The 13,080-nt window shown below is 38.2% G+C and overlaps 1 protein-coding gene across 1 annotated transcript in view; it reads left to right on the forward strand.

Annotated features, from left to right (window-relative positions):
- The window catches only part of SLC30A3 (solute carrier family 30 member 3), a 163,881-nt gene that overhangs the window by 106,140 nt on the left and 44,661 nt on the right, over window positions 1-13,080 (forward strand). Inside the window, exons 4-5 of the mRNA XM_053710987.1 lie at window positions 12,235-12,388; window positions 12,600-12,810. Coding sequence (XP_053566962.1) covers window positions 12,235-12,388; window positions 12,600-12,810 — 365 coding nt within the window. The remainder of the gene's footprint in view (window positions 1-12,234; window positions 12,389-12,599; window positions 12,811-13,080) is intronic.

Here is a 13,080-nt window from a genome sequence, read left to right on the forward strand (position 1 = left end):
GTCTGTGTATTAGGGTATGAGAGGTATGTGCCTGTGTATTAGGATATAGGAGGTATGTGTCTGGGTATTAGGGTATGAGAGGTATATGTCTGTGTATTAGGATATGGGGGGTATGTGTCTGTGTATTAGGATATAGGAGGTATGTGCCTGTGTATTAGGATATAGGAGGTATGTGTCTGGGTATTAGGGTATGAGAGGTATGTGTCTGTGTATTAGAATATGGGAGGTATGTGTCTGGTTATTAGGGTATGAGAGGTATGTGTCTGTGAATTAGGATATGGGAGGTATGTGTCTCTGTATTAGGGTATGGGAGGTATGTGTCTCTGTATTAGGGTATGGGAGGTATGTGCCTGTATATTAGGGTATGGGAGGTACTGTATGTGTCTGTGTATTAGGGTATGAGAGGTATGTGCCTGTGTATTAGGATATAGGAGGTATGTGTCTGGGTATTAGGGTATGAGAGGTATGTGTCTGTGTATTAGGATATGGGGGGTATGTGCCTGTGTATTAGGATATAGGAGGTATGTGCCTGTGTATTAGGATATAGGAGGTATGTGTCTGGGTATTAGGGTATGAGAGGTATGTGTCTGTGTATTAGAATATAGGAGGTATGTGTCTGGTTATTAGGGTATGAGAGGTATGTGTCTGTGTATTAAGCTATGGGAGGTATGTGTTTGTGTATTAGGATATGGGAGGTATGTGTTTGTGTATTAGGATATGGGAGGTATGTGTCTGTGTATTAGGATATGGGAGGTATGTGTCTGGGTATTAGGATATGGGAGGTATGTGCCTGTGTATTAGGATATAGGAGGTATGTGCCCGTGTATTAGAATATAGGAGGTATGTGTCTGTGTATTAGGATATGGGAGGTATGTGTCTGTGTATTAGGATATGGGAGGTTTGTGCCTGTGTATTAGGATATAGGAGGTATGTGTCTGTGTATTAGGATATAGGAGGTATGTGTCTGGGTATTAGGATATTGGAGGTATGTGCCTGTGTATTAGGATATAGGAGGTATGTGCCTGTGTATTAGGATATAGGAGGTATGTTTCTGTGTATTAGGGTATGACAGGTATGTGTCTGTGTATTAGAATATGTGAGGTATGTGTCTGGTTATTAGGATATGGGAGGTATGTGCCTGTGTATTAGGGTATGAGAGGTATGTGCCTGTGTATTAGGATATGGGAGGTATGTGTCTGGGTATTAGGATAATGGAGGTATGTGCCTGTGTATTAGGATATAGGAGGTATGTGTCTGTGTGTTAGGATATAGGAGGTATGTGTCTGTGTATTAGGATATAGGAGGTATGTGTCTGGGTAATAGGGTTTGAGAGGTATGTGTCGGTGTATTAGGATATGGGAGGTATGTGCCTGTGTATTAGGATATGGGAGGTATGTGCCTGTTATTAGGATATAGGAGGTATGTGCCTGTGTATTAGGATATAGGAGGTATGTGCCTGTGTATTAGGGTATAGGAGGTATGTGCCTGTGTATTAGGATATAGGAGGTATGTGTCTGTGTATTAGGGTATGAGATGTATGTGTCTATGTATTAGTATATAGGAGGTATGAGTCTGGGTATTAGGGTATGAGAGGTAGGTGTCTGGGTATTAGTATATAGAAGGTATGTGTCTGTGTATTAGGATATAGGAGGTATGTGCCTGTGTATTAGGATATAGGAGGTATGTGCCTGTGTATTAGGATATAGGAGATATGTGTCTGTGTATTATGATATGGGAGGTATGTGCCTGTGTATTAGGATATAGGAGGTATGTGTCTGGGTATTAGGGTATGAGAGGTATGTGTCTGTGTATTAGGATATAGGAGGTATGTGTCTGTGTATTAGGATATGGGAGGTATGTGCCTGGGTATTAGGATATGGGAGGTATGTGCCTGTGTATTAGGATATAGGAGGTATGTATCTGGGTATTAGGATATGGGAGGTATGTGTCTGTGTATTAAGATATATGAGGTATGTGTCTGTGTATTAGGATATGGGAGGTATGTGCCTGTGTATTAGGATATAGGAGGTATGTGTCTGGGTATTAGGATATGGGAGGTATGTGTCTGTGTATTAGGATATATGAGGTATGTGTCTGTGTATTAGGATATGGGAGGTATGTGTCTGTGTATTAGGATATATGAGGTATGTGTCTGTGTATTAGGATATGGGAGGTATGTGTCTGTGTATTAGGATATATGAGGTATGTGCCTGTGTATTAGGATATGGGAGCTATGTGTCTGTGTATTAGAATATATGAGGTATGTGTCTATGTATTAGGATATATGAGGTATGTGTCTGGGTATTAGGATATAGGAGGTATGTGCCTGTGTATTAAGATATGGGAGGTATGTGCCTGTGTATTAGGATATAGGATGTATGTGCCTGTGTATTAGGGTATGAGAGGTATGTGTCTGTGTATTAGGGTATGGGAGGTATGTGCCTGTGTATTAGGATATGGGAGGTATGTGCCTGTGTATTAAGTTATGGGAGGTATGTGTCTGTGTATTAGGGTATGGGAGGTATGTGCCTGTGTATTAGGATATATGAGGTATGTGCCTGTGTATTAGGATATGGGAGGTATGTGCCTGTGTATTAAGATATGGGAGGTATGTGTCTGTGTATTAGGGTATGGGAGGTATGTGCAGGGGCGGTTCTACAGGGGGGCCTACAGGGGCCAGTGCCCCTGTAAAAATGTCCCTGGCCCCCCTGTGGCCCCCCCTGAGCTGGCCACTGAGATGACTGAAAAATTCCGGACAAGATCAAGGCTATTTATCTGCTTCCATGTCCCTGAAACGCTGTCTAGTCAAAGCATGGGGTTAACAAAGTGAAGTAAAACTTGTGCCCCCTCCCCTTTCAGAGATGTGCTACAGTTCCCAGGTTGTTGCGGGGGCGGGGCGTCTTATAGCTGCAGTCTGCAGACAAGAGTTCCAGAAGTGTCACTGGTTTGTTTTGCAGACGTTCTCTCTAGCCTGTACACTGCCAGAAGAGATGTAAGTCTGCCCTCTCACCTCCACAACTCTATAATGACTGCTGGAGTGTTTTCCTTATTTTTCTAATATATGTACATAATTATTTGACACCATTTTCATTTAATGTGCTATCTGAACTATGTAGCACTAGTTAAGGGCATATTCTTCTTTTTTTAATTTTTCTAATTCTACTTAGTGTGTGTATTTATGTGTATGTATGTGTGTGTATGTATATATATATATATATAATAAACTGAGTCTGTTAAGGAGAAGGTATCAAAAATCTGCTTTATATTAGTTAGTATCGGGTGCAGACCCTGTAAACAAATATTTTTACAACTCTTAAGGAAGAAAAATCTGAAGGGATCACAGTAGTGTTCTCTCCAAAAAAGACAGGGATTTCAGCACTCCGTTTAGTTATTGTGTGCAATACACGCATATAAGTATTAATTAAGAAATAGGTGTTCCAGGCCTCCACGCAAACAAACAACTTCTGGGTCCCCTAAACCGAAACCACACAGTTTTGTTATAAATAAAATAAATTTATTAGTGCAAACAAAAATTGAAAAAATGAGTTAAATCAAGAATATATTGTGTACAATAAATACAAAGATAAAGCTGGCCAGCTCTCTCAGGTTGATATGATGCAGATACAAACCTAAATATAGGCTTTTGAGTTATTAGGCAACACCCCTACCAGTGGGTAGCCCTGTCAGCCAACAGGAATCTGCTACCATGGATAATACTGGGGATCCATGCGTAATCACTCATATGATGCACAAAATGGAACTGACAACACCTGTCTCAGAGGGTAACACAAAACAAGTCAGGATTCTTGTTACCATGAGAAAAATATTAGGATCTATGCCAGTTACTTATGTGCTAGAATGTAACAATGTAACAAGGAATTACATACTTATATATTTACACATTTGTATTGAGATCACAACACCCTGACCAGAGGGTAGCACCAATATTAAAAAAAGGTTCCGGCTACCTTAGTACTCAATAGGGATCTATGTATCTCTAACAGTAAATGTGTAATCACAGCAATGATAGAAATTACTAATATAATGCAAGCAGTATATATAATGTGTTAAATAGGACTTGTCACATCCGCCATGATTTTGTTTTAAAGCTTAAGTATATCAGCTTAAGTGCATGTTCCAGAAAGTACATTCCATTACAGACTCGTGAGTCCATGAATACTTTACAAATCACTTTTGTGCGTTTGTAGACCTTCTCCTTTTAAACTTGGTGCCAAGTCCGGATGCGGTGCCTGCTTGCTGTTGTAGTTAGAAAAGCTGTGTGCTGCATCGAGTATCAATCAGGGGCTGGTTCTCAGCTGTGCAAATGACGTCACACGCCAACGGCCGTTTCACCCCCCACGTGACCAGGTGTCATTGGGGCTTCCTCAGGGCGTATACTAAACAACTCTATGTACGCTTTATTTAAGCTCAGCCCTTTCGTTGGATTGGTGAAAATATCCTCAGTGAAAAATGAAACAATGTTAATTATTTCTCAGATGTAACCAGTGTAGTCATTGGTTCTCACCATAGCCACACAAATCAGCAACATTGTGGCAACATATCAGACATTTCAATGCTTGCTAATATATAATACCAAAATCAAAGATTATTGTCTGCACTTTATACCAAATTTCTCATTATTTCCAGCAAGGCCAATCCTGCGCGAGACAGACAGTGGGAGTAGGAACAAATATATATATGTGTTATAAATCTATATTTCTAAAATTTTGTTTTTAGAGAAAAACCAATGCAATGTAAATTTCTGCATTATGGCATACATTATTTTACTTTTATAAAAAAGGAGCAAAGTCTAATTTTTCATTCAAGCCATTTGGTGACAATGTTTTTAATCGAAAAATCCATGCCACTTCTTTCCTGAGTAGTAGATTATCAATATCTCCACCCCTACCATCTAAAGAGCATCTTTCAATACCTATAACCTTTAAGTCATCAGTAGAACAGTTATGGCATAGTTTGAAATGCAGGGCTATGTTACTATTTATAATGCCTTCTTTTGCATTAGCAATATCATTACGGTGTTCTGTCACCCTATCCTTCAAGATCCTCTTAGTTTTCCCTGTATAATACAAGGGACATGGACAGTAAAGTAAATATATTACGTTATCAGATTTACAATTGATAAATTGCCTGATATCATATATTTTTTCGCCTGTAGAAAACTTACTAGTTTTTACTATAAATTTACAAAAGACACAGTTGCCGCATTGAAAGCAGCCCTGTAGTTTTTGTCGTTTTTCAAGCCAGTTTTGTGCTTTTGGATTTCATGAGAAATCACTCTTCACCAATCTATCTTTCAAATTGGGAGCCCTTCGTGCAACTAGTGATGGGAAATCACCCACCATGCCTTTAACATTCACGTCTGAAAGTAAAAACTGCCACTTGCTTTTTAGAATATTTCGAATCTGATTCCAGTGTCCATTATATTCTGTAATAAACCTAATCCTATTGTCTACTCTTTTCTCTCTTTTATCGAAAAGCAGACAATCTCTATCAGCTTTTAATGCTTTATTCATTGCATATTTCACATTGCGTTTTGAATACCCCCTTGCTATAAATCGATTGGCCATTTCTTGTGCATGTGCCTTGTATTTATTCCTACTGGAACAATTCCTCCGAAGTCTGAGGAACTGTCCCGTAGGAATTCCTCTAATTAGGGACGGAGGGTGGTGACTGGAAGCAACCAGCAAAGTATTTGTTGCAGTACTTTTTCTGTAGATTTCTGTAGTAAGTTTGTTACCTTCTTTTTTAATTACAATATCCAAAAAAGGTAGCTCTGATGCACTATACTCATACGTAAGATAGATGTTGAATTTTTTCTTATTCAAGTTAGAAACAAATTCTTTCAAGAGGTCAACTGACCCTCTCCAAAGTATGAATATGTCGTCCACATATCGACGCCATATTAATACCAAGGAGGCTATCAACTCATTATATTCTTCAAAAACAGTAAGGAGTTCCCATAAGCCTAAATGTAAGCAGGCATATGATGGGGCGCATGTTGCCCCCATCGCTGTGCCCCTTATTTGTTTATAAAACTTGTTATCAAATTTGAACACATTATTTTCCAAAATAAACTTCAAAAGTATAGTCAAGAATTCAGTGTGTTTGTCAAATTGATTACCCCTAGATTCTAAGAAATGTTTTGCTTCAGGAACTTATGAATACCCCTGGTATTATAATTAAGCAGGCGGATAAGGGCGGAAATTTGGTAATTATGAACGAGAGTAACTATGCACTAGAAGTAAAAAGACAACTTAATAATAAAGAACAATATCTACCCATCCAAGAGAATCCAATCACTAAAATACAAGGCGAATTATTGCACATACTCAATAAAGCAAGAAAAGATGGTATCATTAGCAAAAAGGAGTTTGACTATCTGTACATAAAGTTTCCGAAAATACCAGTGTTCTACTGCATTCCAAAGTTGCATAAAAATATGCAGGATCCCCCTGGACGCCCTATAATCTCGGGGATAGGCAGTATTACAGAACATATTGGGAACTATGTGGACAGCTACCTAAAACCTTTTGTTTCTTCTCTACCCACTTTTGTACTAGACACCACCGACCTTCTAAGACAACTGGATGGGATAGAAGTTGATGAAGAAATACTTCTAGTATCCCTAGATGTGGAGGCACTTTACTCTTCAATCCCTCATTCAGTGGGGATTGCAGCAGCAAAACATTTCTTAGAATCTAGGGGTAATCAATTTGACAAACACACTGAATTCTTGACTATACTTTTGAAGTTTATTTTGGAAAATAATGTGTTCAAATTTGATAACAAGTTTTATAAACAAATAAGGGGCACAGCGATGGGGGCAACATGCGCCCCATCATATGCCTGCTTACATTTAGGCTTATGGGAACTCCTTACTGTTTTTGAAGAATATAATGAGTTGATAGCCTCCTCGGTATTAATATGGCGTCGATATGTGGACGACATATTCATACTTTGGAGAGGGTCAGTTGACCTCTTGAAAGAATTTGTTTCTAACTTGAATAAGAACAAATTCAACATCTATCTTACGTATGAGTATAGTGCATCAGAGCTACCTTTTTTGGATATTGTAATTAAAAAAGAAGGTAACAAACTTACTACAGAAATCTACAGAAAAAGTACTGCAACAAATACTTTGCTGGTTGCTTCCAGTCACCACCCTCCGTCCCTAATTAGAGGAATTCCTACGGGACAGTTCCTCAGACTTCGGAGGAATTGTTCCAGTAGGAATAAATACAAGGCACATGCACAAGAAATGGCCAATCGATTTATAGCAAGGGGGTATTCAAAATGCAATGTGAAATATGCAATGAATAAAGCATTAAAAGCTGATAGAGATTGTCTGCTTTTCGATAAAAGAGAGAAAAGAGTAGACAATAGGATTAGGTTTATTACAGAATATAATGGACACTGGAATCAGATTCGAAATATTCTAAAAAGCAAGTGGCAGTTTTTACTTTCAGACGTGAATGTTAAAGGCATGGTGGGTGATTTCCCATCACTAGTTGCACGAAGGGCTCCCAATTTGAAAGATAGATTGGTGAAGAGTGATTTCTCACGAAATCCAAAAGCACAAAACTGGCTTGAAAAACGACAAAAACTACAGGGCTGCTTTCAATGCGGCAACTGTGTCTTTTGTAAATTTATAGTAAAAACTAGTAAGTTTTCTACAGGCGAAAAAATATATGATATCAGGCAATTTATCAATTGTAAATCTGATAACGTAATATATTTACTTTACTGTCCATGTCCCTTGTATTATACAGGGAAAACTAAGAGGATCTTGAAGGATAGGGTGACAGAACACCGTAATGATATTGCTAATGCAAAAGAAGGCATTATAAATAGTAACATAGCCCTGCATTTCAAACTATGCCATAACTGTTCTACTGATGACTTAAAGGTTATAGGTATTGAAAGATGCTCTTTACATGGTAGGGGTGGAGATATTGATAATCTACTACTCAGGAAAGAAGTGGCATGGATTTTTCGATTAAAAACATTGTCACCAAATGGCTTGAATGAAAAATTAGACTTCGCTCCTTTTTTATAAAAGTAAAATAATGTATGCCATAATGCAGAAATTTACATTGCATTGGTTTTTCTCTAAAAACAAAATTTTAGAAATATAGATTTATAACACATATATATATTTGTTCCTACTCCCACTGTCTGTCTCGCGCAGGATTGGCCTTGCTGGAAATAATGAGAAATTTGGTATAAAGTGCAGACAATAATCTTTGATTTTGGTATTATATATTAGCAAGTATTGAAATGTCTGATATGTTGCCACAATGTTGCTGATTTGTGTGGCTATGGTGAGAACCAATGACTACACTGGTTACATCTGAGAAATAATTAACATTGTTTCATTTTTCACTGAGGATATTTTCACCAATCCAACGAAAGGGCTGAGCTTAAATAAAGCGTACATGGAGTTGTTTAGTATACGCCCTGAGGAAGCCCCAATGACACCTGGTCACGTGGGGGGTGAAAAGGCCGTTGGCGTGTGACGTCATTTGCACAGCTGAGAACCAGCCCCTGATTGATATCCGATGCAGCACACAGCTTTTCTAACTACAACAGCAAGCAGGCACCGCATCCAGACTTGGCACCAAGTTTAAAAGGAGAAGGTCTACAAACGCACAAAAGTGATTTGTAAAGTATTCATGGACTCACGAGTCTGTAATGGAATGTACTTTCTGGAACATGCACTTAAGCTGATATACTTAAGCTTTAAAACAAAATCATGGCGGATGTGACAAGTCCTATTTAACACATTATATATACTGCTTGCATTATATTAGTAATTTCTATCATTGCTGTGATTACACATTTACTGTTAGAGATACATAGATCCCTATTGAGTACTAAGGTAGCCGGAACCTTTTTTTAATATTGGTGCTACCCTCTGGTCAGGGTGTTGTGATCTCAATACAAATGTGTAAATATATAAGTATGTAATTCCTTGTTACATTGTTATATTCTAGCACATAAGTAACTGGCATAGATCCTAATATTTATCTCATGGTAACAAGAATCCTGACTTGTTTTGTGTTACCCTCTGAGACAGGTGTTGTCAGTTCCATTTTGTGCATCATATGAGTGATTACGCATGGATCCCCAGTATTATCCATGGTAGCAGATTCCTGTTGGCTGACAGGGCTACCCACTGGTAGGGGTGTTGCCTAATAACTCAAAAGCCTATATTTAGGTTTGTACCTGCATAATATCAACCTGAGAGAGCTGGCCAGCTTTATCTTTGTATTTATTGTACACAATATATTCTTGATTTAACTCATTTTTTCAATTTTTGTTTGCACTAATAAATTTATTTTATTTATAACAAAACTGTGTGGTTTCGGTTTAGGGGACCCAGAAGTTGTTTGTTTGCGTGGAGGCCTGGAACACCTATTTCTTAATTAATACTTATATGCGTGTATTGCACACAATAACTAAACGGAGTGCTGAAATCCCTGTCTTTTTTGGAGAGAACACTACTGTGATCCCTTCAGATTTTTCTTCCTTAAGAGTTGTAAATATATATATATATATATATATATATATAGATATATATAGATATATGTGTGTATATGTGTATGGATATGTGTATGGATATGTGTATGGATATGTATATATATGTATGTGTGTATGTGTGTGTGTGTATATGTATGTGCGTATGTGTATGTGTATGTGTGTGTGTGTGTGTGTGTGTGTATATGTGTGTGTACATATGGGTGTGTATGTGTGTATATATATATGTGTATGGATGTGTATGTATATGTGTGTGCGTATGTATATATATATATATATATATATATATATGTATATATATATATATATATATGTATATATATATATATATGTATATATGTGAATGGATGTGTGTATATATGTGTGTATGTATGTATGTATATATGTATGTATGTATGTATATATATATATATACATACACACACACACACACACACATATATATACATATCTATATATATATATATATTATATATATATAAATATATCTCATTTTGTTTCCGTTTATTAATGTGCCCCCCTGATTAAACACTGGCCCCACCTTGTCCCCCCCAGTAAAATTTGTCTAGAACCGCCACTGGGTATGTGCCTGTGTATTAGGATATATGAGGTATGTGTCTGGGTATTAGGATATAGGAGGTATGTGCCTGTGTATTAGGATATAGGAGGTATGTGTCTGTGTATTAGGATATATGAGGTACGTGTCTGTGTATTAGGATATATGAGGTATGTGTCTTTGTATTAGGATATTGGAGGTATGTATCTGGGTATTAGGATATGGGAGGTATGTGTCTGTGTATTAGGATATATGAGGTATGTGTCTGTGTATTAGGATATGGGAGGTATGTGCCTGTGTATTAGGATATAGGAGGTATGTGTCTGGGTATTAGGATATGGGAGGTATGTGTCTGTGTATTAGGATATATGAGATATGTGTCTGTGTTTTAGGATATGGGAGGTATGTGTCTGTGTATTAGGATATATGAGGTATGTGTCTGTGTATTAGGATATGGGAGGTATGTGTCTGTGTATTAGGATATATGAGGTATGTGTCTGTGTATTAGGATATATGAGGTATGTGCCTGTGTATTAGGATATGGGAGGTATGTGTCTGTATTAGAATATATGAGGTATGTGTCTATGTATTAGGATATATGAGGTATGTGTCTGGGTATTAGGATATAGGAGGTATGTGTCTGTGTATTAGGATATAGGAGGTATGTGCCTGTGTATTAAGATATGGGAGGTATGTGTCTGTGTATTAGGGTATGGGAGGTATGTGCCTGTGTATTAGGATATAGGAGGTATGTGTCTGGGTATTAGGATATAGGAGGTATGTGTCTGGGTATTAAGATATGGGAGGTATGTGCCTGTGTATTAGGATATAGGATGTATGTGCCTGTGTATTAGGGTATGAGAGGTATGTGCCTGTGTATTAGGATATGGACAGTGGGGAGTAAGTCTGGACAGATACTGAAATGAACTCAGGCCAACTCTAAAAGAACTGTGATCTCTCAAACACAGTCCCGTAGAAGGTCAAGTAGGTCTAAGGTGGATGATAGAGTGGCGCACAAGGCTAAGTTCGTAAATCCAATATATAATAGTGATAAAAACCAATATCCTTACCAAAAAAAATATATATTGTATATATATATTTTTTGGTAAGGATATTGGTTTTTATCACTATTATATATTGGATTTACGAACTTAGCCTTGTGCGCCACTCTATCATCCACCTTAGATGTATTAGGATATGGGAGGTATGTGTCTGTGTATTAGGGTATGGGAGGTATGTGCCTGTGTATTAGGATATGGGAGGTATGTGCCTGTGTATTAAGATATGGGAGGTATGTGCCTGTGTATTAGGATATATGAGGTATGTGTCTGGGTATTAGGATATATGAGGTATGTGTCTGTGTATTAGGATATGGGAGGTATGTGTCTGTTTAAGAATATATGAGGTATGTGTCTATGTATTAGGATATATGAGGTATGTGTCTGGGTATTAGGATATAGGAGGTATGTGTCTGTGTATTAGGATATAGGAGGTATGTGCCTGTGTATTAAGATATGGGAGGTATGTGTCTGTGTATTAGGGTATGGGAGGTATGTGCCTGTGTATTAGGATATAGGAGGTATGTGTCTGGGTATTAGGATATAGGAGGTATGTGTCTGGGTATTAAGATATGGGAGGTATGTGCCTGTGTATTAGGATATAGGATGTATGTGCCTGTGTATTAGGGTATGAGAGGTATGTGCCTGTGTATTAGGATATGGGAGGTATGTGTCTGTGTATTAGGGTATGGGAGGTATGTGCCTGTGTATTAGGATATGGGAGGTATGTGCCTGTGTATTAAGATATGGGAGGTATGTGTCTGTGTATTAGGGTATGGGAGGTATGTGCCTGTGTATTAGGATATATGAGGTATGTGTCTGGGTATTAGGATATATGAGGTATGTGCCTGTGTATTAGGATATAGGAGGTATGTGTCTGTGTATTAGGATATAGGAGGTATGTGCCTTTGTATTAGGATATGGGAGGTATGTGTCTGGGTGTCTGTACTAGGACAGGAGTAGCACATGTCTGGTGCCTGTGTATTAATGTGTAATAATAAGTATTATATACGTCCCCTACACATCACAACAGAGGTTTATTGTGACACTTTGTACTTGCAGAGATCCTGGGTGCTTTGGCCTCTATTCTCTCTATCTGGATAGTGACAGGTGTGCTGGTGTACCTTGCCACAGTACGAATAATTAACAATGATTATGACATTGATGGACATGTGATGCTTATCACATCTGGCTGTGCAGTTGGTGTCAATATCATGTGAGTATCAAATCTACCATTTCCATACCGTGATTTTGCAATACCAACCAACTCTTTATGTCCCAACCTCCAAGCCCTCTCCTGGATACCTTGTGCATATTCAACCACCATGAGTAACAACACTGTGCAAATAAAGAATGGGGATGGATGTTTTAGTGTTCTCATGACAGTTACCAGAGTATTTATGTCATTGTCGTACTTTGTGTTTTAGAATGGCCTATATCCTTCACCAATCCACCACTTTTCATGGGCACAGTCATGGCTCAGGTTATGAGAAAATTGGAGACAGTCCCAGCAGTGGCCTTGCTCTACACCTGGGACACCATGGGAACACGAGCGTCAGGGCAGCTTTTGTCCACGTCATTGGTGACCTCCTGCAAAGCATCGGAGTGCTCGTGGCTGCTATTGTTATATACTTCAAGGTGAGTGACGATTAAGGAAAACGATTGCAGGAAGGTTAAGTAGTCACATGTCACATCTTGATAAAGAGGCCAAAAATATATAAGGTACAGTGGTGCCAGAGTGTGGGGGAGAGAGATTAAAATACAAAGAGGACAAAATATGACAAGAATTGGGACTTAACCTAAAAGCCAGTAGATGTTGAGTTATGTTCCATAGATCGTTAATGTCAGAAGTTTACAGACTGTTGGGCCATTTATCTTCCTGCTCCCTTGAATATAGACATGAGTCTT

The sequence above is a fragment of the Bombina bombina genome, chromosome 4, assembly GCF_027579735.1.
Source record: "Bombina bombina isolate aBomBom1 chromosome 4, aBomBom1.pri, whole genome shotgun sequence".
NCBI lineage: Eukaryota > Metazoa > Chordata > Amphibia > Anura > Bombinatoridae > Bombina > Bombina bombina.